This window comes from Ammospiza caudacuta, chromosome 1 (assembly GCF_027887145.1).
Source record: "Ammospiza caudacuta isolate bAmmCau1 chromosome 1, bAmmCau1.pri, whole genome shotgun sequence".
NCBI lineage: Eukaryota > Metazoa > Chordata > Aves > Passeriformes > Passerellidae > Ammospiza > Ammospiza caudacuta.
The window spans coordinates 123,619,304-123,636,406 of record NC_080593.1 but is presented as its reverse complement, the minus strand read 5'-3'; the positions used below and the strand labels follow the sequence as shown (position 1 = coordinate 123,636,406).

The 17,103-nt window shown below is 35.3% G+C and overlaps 1 protein-coding gene across 1 annotated transcript in view; it reads right to left on the bottom strand.

Annotated features, from left to right (window-relative positions):
* The window catches only part of CRISPLD1 (cysteine rich secretory protein LCCL domain containing 1), a 35,149-nt gene that overhangs the window by 736 nt on the left and 17,310 nt on the right, over nt 1-17,103 (bottom strand). Inside the window, exons 2-13 of the mRNA XM_058813354.1 lie at nt 16,134-16,252; nt 15,867-15,999; nt 14,332-14,447; nt 13,335-13,435; nt 12,067-12,246; nt 11,914-11,974; nt 11,722-11,788; nt 10,977-11,107; nt 8,006-8,049; nt 7,846-7,918; nt 5,668-5,743; nt 1,207-1,337 (exon numbers count right to left, since the gene is read on the bottom strand). Of these exons, the coding sequence (XP_058669337.1) occupies nt 1,207-1,337; nt 5,668-5,743; nt 7,846-7,918; nt 8,006-8,049; nt 10,977-11,107; nt 11,722-11,788; nt 11,914-11,974; nt 12,067-12,246; nt 13,335-13,435; nt 14,332-14,447; nt 15,867-15,999; nt 16,134-16,252 (1,232 nt within the window). The remainder of the gene's footprint in view (nt 1-1,206; nt 1,338-5,667; nt 5,744-7,845; nt 7,919-8,005; nt 8,050-10,976; nt 11,108-11,721; nt 11,789-11,913; nt 11,975-12,066; nt 12,247-13,334; nt 13,436-14,331; nt 14,448-15,866; nt 16,000-16,133; nt 16,253-17,103) is intronic.

Sequence of the window (17,103 nt, the reverse complement as noted above, 5' to 3'; positions counted from 1 at the left end):
GGCACAATGGAAGAGGTTGACTTCAACATCATTAGAATTCATCATGTTCTCCTTCACAGAAAACTTGTTTGTGACTCTCTTCCAAACTTCTGACCTCCCAAACTTTACCAAGATGATTAATATGTAAATATATGTGTATTTATACATATTTTAAATTTATATTTATTTATATTATCCAATACATATATTAAAGTATAAGTAATCATCAAATTTGCAACATTCTTCCTGTCTGAATCTATTCAAGAAAATTTATATGGACAGCAAAAGTGTCAGTAAGGAAGCACTCTAAGGGAATTGGATGATCACAGAGAAAAGTCAAAAAATATGTAAAATAAGTCATCCATTGAGCAAAGAAAATCTGTATTTTACAAGCTTCCAGAACTGTTGAGGTCTGAGAGAAAGGGAGAAGACATTCTCCTACCCACCATTAAAAACAAGACAAAAATACTCAATATTTTCCTACTTCTGAGTTTTCTACAGAAACCTTTTTGAGGTTTTTTTCCACTTAAATTTCTCACAAAGACTATAGTCTAGTTAGGTAGCCATCATTTTTGGTCTAAGAAACATTCTTAGCTTTACTGGACAAAAAGAGTGGTACAGTATTTTAGAAATAATTTCTCTTTCTTCCTTTGAAACTTGGAGAGCCCTTTCAGGGATTAAATTAAATCTACAACACATAGTCATGTGTTATCATCACACAATTTATAAATACACCCAATACAAGTAGTGAACTTTCACAGCATCTACATGTCTTTCACAAAAACACTGTTAACAACAAATTATTTAATAAAGAGCATCAAAACTATGTTTAAATTATTGTGAATTTTAATGTTTGTGAGTATTAAGTATGATTCAGGATCACTGGTGTGATACCATGTAAATCACTAATGGACCATTCATCAGGAACCAATGAACCTGCATCATTAACGTCAACTTTTAAAAAATCCTTAAAGGAGTAACTGCAATTTTCTTATTAAACATTGTGTTAGTTGCAAAAGAACTAGCAAAGCAAACAAGAGGTTTACTTTATTTCATAGGCAGCTTTTCAGGGTAATGTTGTATGAGCTTAGAGGAGGCAGGCAGCTCCATTAGCACAGCCTTTCCAAAGTCACCGCAGCCGCTGTTACCCAGGGCAGACACATTGCCAGGCTGTGGACCTTATCGAGGCCAAGAGTAAAGTGTAACCTTTGCAAATGGGCTCTGTACCTTTCTGAATATATCCCGTTCTGAAAGGAGGCCACATAGACCTTTCTTTTGTCCACGGGCATCACATCGACGTAGCCGCCCTGGTTGCGCACCACACCCGCGTGCACTGCTGCCCGGCAGATGCTGGAGATCTGGCAGGGAAGACACAGATTAGCTCTGCACTCATCCTTTTATTTCACCATTTTTAGGAAAAACGACAAATACAGGTATTTAAACCAAGTCGATCAAACATAAAATAATTATATTTATTGCACGGCTAATTTTATTAGTCCTACGATATTTAAATCAGCTTCATTAGGAATTAGGCCATTTTATAGGAATTCAGAAAGAGATTTCAGGTCATTTACACCATGATGCAAAAATAATTTATTTCAGGCTATTTCAGTTCAAAGATCAGGAACGTGTTTCAATACTTCAGCCCTTTCAAAATGAAAGAATCTATCAGCCAAAGCCTCAAATATTAGTGAAGTGATCCATAATTAAAGGGAGCATTGCAGTTTTCTATCCAGGCATGGGTAAATATTAAAAGCTAATTAGATGAAGGGTATAATGAGAGCATCAGACAGAAGATAGAGGTCTAAAATGAAAGTTCTCTGTTAAGTTAACAGCACTTACAGCTGCTTCAAACATCTATTTTCTGGTCACAAATTCCCCTTGTGAACCCATTAGGAACAAACAATATCCATAGAAGGATTTCTCAGTGACATTCTTGATAACTTTAATTTAAATAATTGATTTAAACTTGCAGTACTCTACTACTCTTTCAGCATTTTAATAATTGTCAGAAGAATTAAACTTAGATATTCCAGAAGGTAAGTCCCAATCTTTAAAGCATAGCATAGCAAACTGCAGTTCCATCTTCAGTGTATCTCCACTTAAAACCAAGGTTTTTTAGTGGGAAAAGTTTTCAATGCAATAGGTTTCTCACAAACAACCTTTAAAAATTTAGCCAATATAAATAGCTGGTGAAACAGGCCACAAAAAACTGCATTTCTTCCAGTTATAATTGGAATAATTTATATATGTTATCATAGCCATTTTCAACCTCAATGCTATATAAAATCAAGAATTTAAAATAGCAATGATTTTCCTACTTTCATTCTAAGCACAGGACTTGCCAGGCTCACTCATATATAGTTTGTCTTTTAATGTTAAAATATTTAAAGCAGTAAAGATCTGGAATAATTTATGCAAATAATCTTTTGCAAAGACGCTTTAGAGTTTTTCTTTCCACACTGCTGGGTGCATTTTTTGAACATGCCAGAAAGGATGCCATTTATACCCCTCTGTACTTTTCCTCCTCCCAAGGTTTCAAAACAGTTTTTATACCCTTAACACCAATAAATGCCTTATTGTTAAGATTATAGTACGCCTTATTTATGCATACTGTGGAGTAAAAAAAGAGTAGACTGATCATGTGCAATTTCAAACACCCAGGGGGAATAATGGCCTCTGCAATACAGGATTACAGTCAGAAGAAATAAAAGATGATATTTACAAGCAATTAACTACACTGAAGAACTAGAAGAAAACTATTCATTCTATTCATTCCTAGCACAATAACACAGCAGTAACTTTGTTTTCAGTTCCCACTGGAGATATAAAAAAAGGCTTGAGGTACAACTGGGGAAAAGAAAGATCAGCTTTTTCACCTCTGTAATAGTAATCAAAATGTACCCTCACCCTTTATACCATGACATAAGGGTATACTCTCATAATTACATTTGAGGATGGCTAGGACGTGGTGGCTGTTCCAACACTATTTGGAAGTTTCTAGTCAAGTAAAAAGGAAAGGAAAATTCAAGGGATGGAGATTTTGACAGAAAAGGCTGACTGCTTGTTGGAAACAATGTCCAGCAAAGGATGGGGGGCATTGTTAGGGCTGGCACCACAACTGGACCAACCAAGTATGGCTGGGCTAATGCACAACATTTCAAAGGTGAAGGCACGACACTTGAAGGGAAAATGTGAAAAAGGAGAGGTCAGAAGACTGGGGTTCGTGAAGCCAGCTCAGACAAAAAATTTTCAGATGAAAAATAAACTGATATTCTGATGCTACATTCCAGATGAGACTGGAGAACAAATTCACATAGCTTTTGAATAAATGAACAATTACATGAGTATAAATTCATAATTATGAACTAGTTTGTAGGAATAGCTATGAACAAATGCATATAGTTTTATAAACATATACAGAATATCTTTTTTTACCAACTATTATCTGTCCTTGTCTCTCAAGAACTTCTCGTTGTCTTGGAATGAGACTATTAGACATGCATCTAAATGGAATCAGATTCCAGTAGTGATGCCACAGTATTTCCTGTGCTCAATATTATGTCATCCAGGTCACACTTCCTTGAACCACTAAGGCAAGCCTCCTGTTGATTTAGGCAAAAAAGGATTTTTCTATGTCTATCACAAATTTCAGCATATTATTTGTGGTTTACATCAGGATCCCTGTGTCACTTTCTGGAAAACTTCAAAGATTTGAGTTTGTTTCTTTAATTTTGATGAAGAAATTCCAAAGGATGTATAAGACAGTATTTTAAAGTTAGTATGAACACTTTATACAGCATTATATGGCCCTGTTTTGTTACTGTGTTGTGAACACTCCTAAGCTTGTTAGTATTTTTGACAGGTGGGATGGGATCTGAATACCAAGTTAATTATTTTCCTAACTCAGATACTCAACAAATACCAGTATCTACCACAGCACAGCATTACTCTACAAAGGCATTTAAACCACAAGTGTCTTTAACATACCATCATAGGAATATGGAGCTATTTAATAGCTTTCTACATCATATTCTCTATATTTTACCATAGCAGAGAATTATGAATACTTTTGCAAAAGTTTCAGGGAATGTTTCTATATATGGTTACTGAAACAAAAATTTGTATGACCAAAGCCTTCAAATGGTATAAAATTTTACAACTCCATCAAACTCTTTAGATAAAGGATATTTCCTGTTCTCTAGCCCCTGGAAAAATAAGGTAGGCACGCTGAAAAATTCAAGATAATTCTGCTCTGCAGATACCTTTTTCTCTCCTTTACCACTGTACTCTCTGTATTAAAAACTACTGAAAACATAATCTAGAACAGCACCTTCAGTGTAAATGTCTACCCTGACAGCACCTGAAGTTGATAAGAAGACTCCCATCTCTGGTGTTTCACCTGTATTTATATCCATTTTTTCCTAAAAGCAGTATGGCTGCACACATCTCTATATAACGATGATGAATAATGAGATAGTACACCTAAAATAATTTTAAAGTATACCTCTATAACACTAATTAAAGTCACCTGGGACTTCTCCAGCCAAAGAAAATACATATTATGACACTTCCCCTCTCAAGATTAAACACAAGCATGTCTTCTTTCTCCTACAATATTCTCTTCTAAGTGATGGGAAACTTTGTCTGTAGCCCTCAATCACAATCACAGAGCTGAAAGAAAATCATCTTCCACAAACTGGACTTGCATTGAATCTATTTTCACTGCTCCTTTTATGCACGTTAAGGATCCAGTTCACAAATCAATTACCTTTCTGAACTGGAAATACCATTCACGTCCATTACAACACTTGTGGACAAGGGTGTTTTCAGGACAAGACACTCAGGTAATCCAATGGACGTCAGTTAGTTTCATAATGCTGAAGATCAAATATTTCACACATTTCAAAGAACTGGAAAGTAGTGAAAATCATCATCTGACCCAGCTGGTTGCCATACTACTCTTTATGACATCCATAGGACAGTCAAACTAGAGTTTACAGCCAAAAAATACAAACTGCTTTCTCTGCCACTACATCCTGGCTTCTTCATAGAGACATGACAAAGAAGGGGTATAAATTAGAAATCTCTTTTCAGACTTCCTACCCACCTCAGAACTAAACATGCTGTAGAAAAGACAGGGAAAAAAAATTTACTAGCTAACAAAATGATAAAAAAAAGTCTGTTAAAATAATATAACAGTGTGAGATACTTTACACAAATGTATCAAAACTCTGTCACAAATACTTAGTTATTCACACAGATAAGAAATATTCAAAATAATGTGACTGTAAACATTTATTTCAAGAACAATATTTTTTGTATAGTCTGACAGAAGTTATGGTTGCATCAGGATTTAAAGTGCAAGGGTTTAAATTAGTATACACTGGTCATGTTGGACAAATGTTGAGCAGCGGGAATTTTGATAAAAAAATCGGAAATATGTGTTCAGAGCCTAGTGAAGACTACAATGAGTTTCCAAATAATTTTCCATATCTTCAGCATCTGACTACTGCTACCTTAAATGGGAGCCTCTGAAAAAGATTTTTTGAAAAGAAAGGGGTTTTTTTGTAAAAAATCATATGGAAGAAAACTATATATCAATATTCTATCTTATAGTTACATTATAATTTTTTTGATAGAATTTTACGTCTCCTTTTATAACACAATATAAATCCCTGTACTTACATCAGAATAAATCCGTGTACCAACTACACGAGCGTAGTGTGGATTTGCCTGCATACAGTTGTGAGGACAATACACCCTGAAAGACCAAAAACAAAACCAGAAACAGTTAGGAAGAGTATCAGAGGATTAATATATCATGCTGAATGACAGCATAATAAAGTATAAATCAAGTTGATTGTCTATACATATGAGTCCATAATCCTATTTTACATCTGTCAGTTTTCGAGGTTTTGACCATACAACTGAAAGCATTGCTGATGTGTTAAAGTTCATATGAAGTGCTTAAAATCATACTTTAACAAGTCTGGTCTTCTTTTCTTTGGCTAAGTAGATGGTGTTCTTGTTCAACATATATGAGGCAAGTAGAAAAGTCAGTGAGGAGACAGCCGGTTCATTATGCTATAATTTATCTGATTCTAAGTGCCCTATACAAAATGTACAGTCTCAGAAGAGGCAGATCTGACTGAGGACCTGCTTTGATGCTCATGACCTGGTGACACAAGCCAATTTAGCAACTTATAATGAAGTTGAGCATTGGCATATGTGGCTAGAATGAAAAACCTTGGAAAGTAGTGAGACTCCTAGCTGATTCTGGGAGGTCAGAAACCTACTAAAACAAACACTGTCTTTATTAAATGTATTTTGTTAACATTTGAGGAAAATTTTCTCTGTGATTCATGTCTTCTATACCTTCAAAATGAACAGGAAAACCATGTGGGAACCTAAGTATAGTACAAAAGGTGTCAGCATTTTATTTGCTAACTGTGATATGCTACAAGCAAGAACCATCAGCTGACTCTAGGTCTACTCTGAGCTATTTCATTTGAAAAACTGAGTGACCCTACATGGGGCAGCTCTGGACAAGTGTTCTCTTCTAAAATGTTATCCAGGCTCCGATCAATACTTGGGAAGTCAAATCTCTTGGGCATGCTAGAGTCTTGCCAGATGGGTAACTAAAACACGCTGATAAGATTCAGGAAAGATATTTTGTCAGGAGGAAGCAAGAAGTCGAAGAAGCCTGTTGAAGGCCTGCTGATTTATGAGCTGGGAGTAAGAGGGAAAAATGAGGTTGTGTAATCAATGCCATGGCTGACTACTGCTTGTAATTGCCAAGACTACACTTCCAGAATTAAGAGCATGCACGGAATCTTGAATGAATCATTGCCATTGTGAAGTTCCTTAAGTTGGCACATCAGCATTACGTAATTTTAAACTTTGTACTTATTCTTTAATTTTCCTAAAACCAAAACCTGCTTTTCTGTCAATGAAACTGGCTTTAGTTTTTAATAATGACGAGAAAAAGAAAAAGATAGGAGAATGTACCCATCCATTCCTGTGTTCCAGTCCTTAGCTTACTTCTCCACATCCTCCAGCTCGAAGCCAGGAGTCATAGCCAAGCACCAAGTGAGTCCATGGACCCAAGTGCTACATGAAGGGATGTTTTCCTAGCAGTTTTGGCTTTGTACTTGTTTCCTGTGTTGGCTGTAGGATTGCTATGAAAGTAATCCTGTGGATATCTCCAGCTTAATTTGTGGTAAATCATGCTGCAGTGTATTTACCTTTGACTCATCTATGGTTTTAAGAGCTGTTACCAAACTGCTTTGTCAAAATATTGCGGTACAAGCGCCTTTCGAAGAGTTAAAACACAGGCTTCAAAGAAATGGCACAGACATTTAAAGCCAAGCTGCAGACCAGGCCTTACCTTAACCAGATATATTTCAATTTTTTTTTAAATCCAGCTTCTCCAGAACTCCCAAGCAAATTGGTAACTTCTATGATAATTATCTGAATTTTATCCTTCTATTGTATCTGTTTTACATGTAAATAAATTAAAATAAAGTGGACTTTGCCCAAGGTACATATATATAATAATGGAAAATGAAAAATAAAATGTACTTTTATTCACAGTCTTCAGTGTAAGGATTTCACTAAGATTAGGAACAGAATCTTACTGAGTGAAAGAAAAAGAGATTTTCCTAATGAAAAATCCTGCAGATCATCTTTACCTACCTTGCTTTCTACTGAGACCAAAGACTAAAATATCACTTGAGCATTTTTGACTTCATTTTAACAGCTATTGCTGTCACCTTTCTCAACAACTTAAGATGACCTAAAATAATTAGTAAATGGCAGAAAATAGAGCAGCACTTAAAATTAATAACATTTTATGAACTTTACCTTGGACAGTGTGAGGCTGGTTTTTGAAATGGGCACAGTTGTTCCACTGTGGTTTCACAGGTGATAGCCTGAACTGAAGAAAATAAAACACAAAGAAGTAAATGTTTACTTTTTAGAAAAAAACAGAGCAGTACTGAGTTTGTAAGAAATAAATACTAACCTGTTACTTTAGAGACAGTGAAGGAATTGGCAGATTGGTATTTTCTGAAGAAGAAATATTAGAAATTATCAGTAAATAACATATTTCAGTGATTTCTTTTAGATGGAATAATTTTTATTAGAAAATATGGAACTAAAGCCAAGAGAATGTCCCCAGACAGTTTTTCCTCACTGCACCCCCTTCTCCCCAGTTGGAAACATACTTATAACAATGACACATCTACCCAGTGAATGTGTTTCAAAAACAGGAATGCATGTTAAACGTTCAGGAGTTTAATTTGCAAAGAGAACTTGCAATAGGAACCAATTAAGCAATATATTAGTCCCTCATAATGTGGCATGTGGTTGCTCAGAAGCTTTCATTTACCAGAAGAGCTCATTCACCTTTTGCTAAAGGTTCATTCCTATCAACAACTCCAACACCAAGAAGAGTTTCTCCTCACAGCCTCCCTGAAATGTTTCATTAAATTTTACTCTTGGATCTTGTATCTCCCGTTATCATCAGCATCATTAAAAACCTAGTATAACATGCAAGAGTTTTTTTTTTTTTTTCCCAGTAATTATATGGCACTCAGATGTACCTGCTTCCTCTTGCTATAAAAAGTCAGGTACATAAATTATGTTGTTTCATTACAAGTTGATGAATGTTTCTATTTTATTCCCCCCATCTTCTATTTTCCTTCTCTTTTGACTCCTGGGATATGCCTCTGATTGTGGTATTTTTCACCTGTAACAAAGAAGCTGAGGATGCCTTTGGCACCCATAAAATTACTTATTAAACCCCCCCCCCCAAAAAAAAACCACAAAAAACCAAAAAAAACTAAAAAACCCAAAAAACCAAACAAAAAAACAAACAAAAAAACCCCACAACAAACCTAGGAAATTATTCCCTATTCACCTTTAGAGCAAATTGCTCCTGTGGACCTCCCTGTTTTGTTTGCCTGCATCAGTTTGTTTACTTGTATGACCCATCAATTGTCCATTGCTCATTTATTGGATTAGCTTTCACTGATGAAGCTCATACTTCTGTTGCCCTAGCACTCTCAAACACTGATGTAGGAACATGATTCTATTGTTTACTAGCTTGTTGAGATATTCAGAACAGGACCCTATCCTAAAAAATCCAACAGCTGAAAAAAAATTGGTATTAGCTATCCTGATAAGAAATCAAAGGAGCTGAAGACTAGGACACTTCCTATATGCTGCCCTGACACTTACTTTTTTGCATTCTCTATTCTCTTTTGCAATACACAGTAGAGGCAAGATCCACTTTACTTCATCTATTCTTGAATATAATAAATAGCAGTTTATGTAAGGCTCCATCTACAGACACTGGTGAGAGTCAGGTAGCTGCAAGGCATCCCCTGCCTTATTGATGGGCCTTTTGAAGGTTTGAAACTTTGACAAATAATCTTTATTTATCCCACAGGCAAAATAACTTCCCCTGAGTTCCAGTTCTCAAAGGATAGCTGCTAAATACACTCTGTAGGCTGGACAATCATACAGTTTTTTCTCATATAGCATAGAAACTCAGAGATTTCAACTGATGGGAAATCAATTGGTTCCAGCTTAAAGAGTTTTTTTACAGCTTATCTACTCCTACATTTGTAAGCAAACTGGCTCCTCATATGTAAGTATTGATATAATCAAGATCTATTTCTCTCTTTGTATCAAAGCAAGTAAAAAAAGAGAAATGTTTGTCGTATCTTCATTTTTAGGCAGGTAAATCAAACAGAGTCCAGTCATCAGATGACCCCGAGAAACTGATCGATATCAATGCCTTAAGTGCTAACCATGTAGGCCAAATTATAGGCCACTGAATTTGGTCTACCATGTCAATGCTCCTCTCTGTGCTGGCTTAGACATATCTGTTGGAAAGGGAAATGATGACAGGTGCCATAGCCTGAATCATTTGCACAGCACAGAATGAGAGCATAGCCACTGATGATTACCTATCTCCTTGACTCTTGGGTTTGCATGTAAACCAAATATATCACTCAGAAAAATCCCGTTTTCTTTCAGCTCAATATTACCCCTGTGAGCTACACACATGCCACTATTACACATATCCTAAATATAGACAGAAATAAGGACATCAATGTAAAGCTCTGAAGAATACATTATGATATAGCGAAGTACAAATTGCAAACACCAATAAGATCTTAAATTTGAATATATTAATACTGATGTTTTTCTGTTTCGTCTATAATTATCATTGGATAATTATAAATGAAACAGCCAAGCATTCTCCATTTCTATGTGTTGCTTTTCTGGGTTTTTCTTTAGCATGTCTACAAGTATTTGGAGATGTTTTCACATACCAGTCTTAGGGAAGGCACCTCAGCAGTGCAATACCTCCAAACTAAGTTTCCACAGTATGCAATATTATTTCATCACTGGCCAATGTAGAAATCGTACAAAATATTTGTGAAAAATGTCATATGTAAACTGTGGAACTGTGATGAAATTACCAAAGCATACAGGAAGAGATATATTTTTTTCTTTTTCCATATGCACACTACAAGAGGGTTATTTACAAAGATGAACTTGTAATATTATTGCTTTGTTAAATGTCATAGATTGCTTTGTCTGTGTCCAAAACACATAAAATAATCTGCCAGTATGTGCTAATTTTTGACAATAAATATATATATTACCAATTAATTAACTGAATACTCTCAACATTATTTAATTACAAACACTAACTAACTGCCCAAGTAATTCTGTAAATTATTTAACCTTCTTTCACATTATTATTGTGCCTACTCTCTGTCCACCATTAAACACTGGCTAAAGTTTCAGAATGGATACAATATCTCTATATCCAAATGCCTTTTTATAGCATTTTCATATTCTTTACATATACAAAAAGCATAGCAAAATATTATTTAAAATGTGATGTATTTCATATGAAACAAAAATAAACCGATGAAAACCTTTTCATACATTTTAATTTAAAAAAAAAAACTTACCCAATTGACTGAACACCATTTCTGTAAGACTTGATAAAGTAATTTTTCCTCCCTTGCCTAGTCACATCAACCCAACCACCTTCGTTGTCCAGGATGCCATAATGTATGGCAGCTTTACAAATACTGGATTGCTGCAAAACAGAGCAGGAAGAGCAGATCCACGTCAGAAAAAAAGCAGGTTTTAATTACAATGTGTCATTAAAAACTTGGTAGAGAGTCTTTTATGTTTGACTTGGTCCATGTAGGTGTTATTTCAAGCAAATAAACCACCACTTTGCCTAACTCAGAGATAAACTACTCTCATTTACAGTACACTTGTTCACAGTACGTGCCATTTCCTATACTGTTTTCCTGTTCTACAGAGTAAATTACATACTCTCAGCTAGTATTCAGGTTACACACAAGCAGGTCCATCTTACTGAAACAATTTATACAAGCATACCCACAAATTGCTGTACTCCTCCTTTAGGCCCACCTTCACATATTTATATGTAAATATGTGGACTCAAAAATTCTACTTCTGTGTATGTATACATATGAAGTTCATTTGCACAGTACACACAGAATAGCAGATACAAATTTATGTCATCTGATGCTTTCTTAAACATTTGTTGTAAGCTTTTAGTTTTGGTGAATGCTGACATCCTCAAAATCCATTCTTAATACAATTTTAACTAGTATGCCAACAGAAAAGACATTTCATCAAACACTCTACTGGTACAAAATCCAATTTAAAAGTATTTACCATTTCATAATGTACACTTCCAATAACTTTGGCTTTGCTATCCAAACAGCCAGCAGGACATTCATACCTAAGAGAATTAAATACAACTTGGTTTTAAATCCTGGGATTACAAAAAGGGGAAATATTCCAGGTCATGTACAAATATAGCCTTTCAGAAAAATCTCAAAATGACAACTGTAAAATTTACCATACCTATTGCAAGTTGTTCCTTTGCACTGATCTCTTAGCCTTACTTCACATGAAACAATCTGAGCTAAAACAAGCAAAAAGCAAATTCACTGTAATGAGTTTGATACTAGAAAATTCAATTTTGTTGACCACTTGCAAATCAGGTAAATTCCTTACACATTTGCTGTGTGCTTATCACTTCATTTTTCTCACTGTCATCAGTGCCTGTGGAGGCTGAAGGTTGATGTGTTCTCGGCCGGCTTTGCACAGTTGCATCCTGGGCTTTGGATCGCTGACGTTCAATCTCATTGGTTTCCTCTTCTGGTTCATGGGGGGAATAAGGTCTTTCTGAATCCTCTGTTTTAGAAAATGGGTAAGAAAAAAATCTCTCAGAAGAAAAATAAAATTGGTGTGGAATGTAAATCCCTTACTATGTTTTGGTAAATCAGCTTTGTTCTTATAAAACAGTGGACAAATGAAGAAAGCAAGGAAAAGTCTCCACTGCTTCATAAGATGGAGAACTCAAGATTAATAGAACACCTCAAGTATGTTTGCGATAGTGAGAAAAGATATACTTTTTTTTTTCCAGCATGTGTAGCACAACTGAAGCATGAAACTGCTCTTAACGCTCCTGTTTTCATATCTTCATGCCATCAGAACCAACTGGACAAGGACAATCTCTGTTTCACATGGGCAAAGTTTTACCAAGTTCATAGACAGTGTGCTATTAAAGCTTATTTCACAGTAACAATCACTTGAAAATGAGGCTCTTCTACTCATACATAGTGAAAATAATTCTGAAACACTTATACCTGTATCTACATTTCTTACTTAGAACCATAGGAAAGCTATTTGGGCACACACATCCAGCTTTCATATGGTCCATATGAAATTCAGAAGTTATTAACAAAAATTGCTAAATGAGCTGTTCACAGAGTAGAATAAAAAGAAGTAGCAGCTTCATAATATAGTGTGTTTCAGTGCTATAAATGCTATTCCAAAAATTCTAAGTTAATAATCATCCTAGCTGACATTTTCTTTAATTACTAATGTCTTCTAGCTTTGTTCTTGGTTTTTCACACACACCATGTCCATGTCACTGAGATATTTTTTCCCTATAAACAAATTACTGCATAGACTTCCAGTGTAATTACAGAAAGGCATATAAAGAGCACACAATGAGTCTCCATCTTTGTGTACATAAACCCCTGAATCAGCACTTATCAGCAGGAGTTCACTGCACTCCATTCCCTCTGGTGAACCTCAGCCCCATGTATCACAAGTACATATTCCCATCCAGCACAGTAAAGTAGGGCCTAACTGGTCTTTGGGCACACATGTAATATATTTTATCCCACTATGTTAAAGCACAGTGAGGAAAGAAATCAAAAGGAAAGATTTATTTCTATTCCTGTTTATAGTTGTAATGGTGAAATAGTACATACCTCTGTAACAAAGGTTTTCTCTACAACCTCCTCCAAAACTAGGGGGACATGCAGAACAGGGGCGGCCGGGTTTATAAGGAGCATGACCCCACCAGTTACCCCTTAACAGAAAAAAATAGCAAAAAATGCCTTAAACAATGAGCATATTAACATGTTAATATTAAACAGCACCTAATATATCAAGAAATAAATAATGAAAAACAGCAGGCACATAGATGATAACATTCTTCTGATACTCCCAAGTTACAAGCAATAGGATGAGAGGAAATGGCCTGAAGTTGCACTAGGGGAGGTTTAGATTGGATATTAGGAAGCATTTTTCACTGAAGGGGTTGCCAAGCACTGGAACAGGCTGTCCAGGGAAGTGGTAGAGTCACCATCCCTGGAGGTATTTCAAAGGTGTGTAGATGTGGCACTCAAGGACAGGGTTTAGTGGTGGACTTGCCAGCGTTAGGTTACTGGCTGGAGTCAATGGTCTTAATAGTCTTTCACAATCCAAATGATTCTATGATTCTACACCAAATACACAGGATCTAGTTGAAAAGTCCATGAAGAAAAAAAATTAAGAACTGACATAAATCACTGTAGGATCTTTTTAGACTGGCATAGCACCATAAGACTTAACTCCTCCACTTCATGAGAATGGGCTTCACTCTCTCCTAGATGGAATATCCTACAAAATTTGATCTTAACCATGGGCTTCCTTTTACGCATTCCTTTAAGTCACAGTGGGGACATATATTTATTTTTCAGAAAAATATCACACTATAATAAAGGTCTCTGATGCTGTATATGTACCAAAACACAAGCCAGAAAACTGAAGCACCAGAAAACTCACAAGAGCGTTTGTGCAGCCAAAGGCTGTTTGGGAACAATGCTCTACATTGAAACGGTACAAAAACCAGAAAATCCAGACTGGTTTCCTTGCATATTATTTCCTGGACTATTGTAAAGTATCTTGCCCCCTCAAGATATTTGTGGGTGTCAATCTACTTACTTAGGAGAATAATTGCATACAAGATAAACTGCTTTTGGCCAAATCTGCCCCCAGATGTTCATGTTATGACACAAATTAATTGCACAACCGATTCTGCTACTTGTAGCCCAAACAACCTACAGGAAAGAAAAGAGGAAAACCAAAGATGATCAACTTAAAAACAAAACTATCTCCAATATACAAAACTCAAATTACCAAAGTGATGTATTCCCCTCTGTTATAAATGGCTTGAAGTGGCCTAATTACAGGTGTCAAAGGCCATTCAGTTATATTCTTATCAGAGAGAAAAGTTTTACCTTGCTGGTAAAGATATGCCTCTAATTTTTTACAAATGCTCTAAGCATATATTTGAAAGTGCAGCAAAACATTTACAAAACATGATCTGAAGATCTGATTCTTGGAATCACAATTAATTGATAATTGTGAGCTGAAAGTTATGGTCCTGTGTGCTGGAGTTCCCAGTAAAACCTAAAGACCCAGAGGGGTTTGGATTGGTTGGACTGAGACAACAGAATTTTTAAGCAGTAAAAGGAGGTAAGAAAGGACAAAAACAATAACAAAAATACTCATACACTGAATAGACCCAAGTAATGGGTTTTAAATGAATATGCTTCTACGCCATTGCAACCTAAGGTGGCTGTACTCCTCTATTCATCTTTCAGAATTAAAAAGTCTGGAATTTTCAAATGATAAAAATATGACAGGTGTTGAAAATCTATTTATTCAAGTTAAGCCAAATCTGTAAATCCAGCAGGATTTAAGAGTTGAAAGAGACAACTATTGTGAAGAACTAGTACCACAAAAAAGCTGTATCTATGTATTGATCTTGCATGTATAATAGTGAATGTAATTACAGATTATAGATACAGTAAATAAGAATATAGAGGTAACTTAATTTTAAAATTAGATACAATTGTAAATTATGCTAGTAAACAGAAAAGAAGTGTTTAAAAATTAATAATTTTTAAGCTTTCCAATGTTATATCAAAAAATTATATGTGTACCATAATATGATCTGAAGATCATGTATTTCCCATTCATTGAAACCATGACTGGTACCCCTCAACAAAAAATCTGGCTAGATACACAGATTTCAGAAACAGGAAATACATTATCACTAATTTTTAAATATTTCTGAAGTTAAAATAAGGTCTTTAAGACTACTGTTTGAGGAATTCACCTAAGAAAGCTTTATTTTTTTTTTAAATTATCTGTTTCTTCAACATATTACAGGAAGAGCTATCCAAATTATGCGAAATGCACTGAGCAGTAATACTCAGTTTAACACAGGGGCTTGTGAGCTTTTTCCTCAGTCCTGCTGACATTTAAGAGGATGAAATCTAAAGATTTGTACGACAATCTTACTTTGTCATTGATACCCAGGGCTTTTAACTTGGAGTCTAAACAAACCCTTTTTGGGCATTTGTGCTGTGGAATGCACTGCAGGCTTAGTGTGCTCTGTCAGACCACAACCCAGCTGGGAGTCTCTGTCACTCTTTTCCATAGGTGATTAAAATCAAAGCACACCTACATACCTGTGTGTAATGTGTGCAAACAGGACCAGAGCATCTATAGGGACAATACGGATTGCATTCATGAGGATGGGGATATGTGAAATCTCTCACTTCATCATACCATGCCTGGACATGAAATGTTGGAGGCCTGTACCTAGGAAAGCCCGTAAAAGTGTATTAGATCATTCAAAAGTTGTAGCTTCTGCCATTTTTTCCTTTTATTAACAAGCAAATTTTGTTAGATTTTTAAAAATCTCATATATTGCACAAAACAGCATCTTAAACTACCTTCCCCAATGTGCCCCCAGATTTTGTCCAATTGATGGAAGAAGGCTTGCTGGTCCATGTTCCCACAGACAGGTTTCAGCCCATGACTCTGCAGATCTCTCTAGTTCTGTGTCCCATGTCTGAAATATAAAGCATATAAATATATATAAATATATAAACATATTAATATATATATATATAAATATAAAACTTTTATTTTTGAAGTTTCTTTGACTGAGGCAGAAGACTGAGAAGTAAGAATTAAAAAATGTATGCTGTATTTGCATTTTGCAAGAAAGAAAAATGCTTTCACCAAGAGAAAAAAAAAGTATTAATCCCTTCTCAGCATTCCCTTTAAAAACCTCATGCAGCCATGCTGCAGTTGAATAAAGCACAAATATGAAACTGAAAGGCTTAGCTCAACTTTCCAAGCTAAATTAAGGGCATTTTTTGTCTTGTGAGATTGTTTTTCAGTAATGGACATTTTTCTTAAATGAAAGGGTATTATCCAACCTGCTTTCAAACAAGACTTTATTTCCTCTAAACTAATAGTTTATGTGAAGTGAATGAGATTTCCTCTTCCTTTTCTATAACCACCTTTTGTTGAAATAATACACAATTCCAATGCAAATTATGAAAACTAGAAAAAGGCTGTCATTCATTGATTTTATGGATAGGTTAGCAAAAAAAGGGACATTCATGATAGTAAAGAGGCATGCTTAGAAGAAGTAAAAAAAAAATTATGAATTGTTGTTTATCCTTAATTTTTATTCTTTAAGGTAGATCGAAGAATAAGCTTGTAGCTGAAAGGCAAATCCAAGTTTCTTTCTTTCAAAAGCATACTAAAACATACTCTCCTTGAAAAAAGTCATACCATATTGTGAATATAGTGCAGAATAGTTTTTACTGCACTAAGCTGGGGTTTGCTCAAAGTGGTCCATCGCTCTAGTGCAAAGTATCCATCATTTTGCTTGGCTTTTGGAATTTCCTG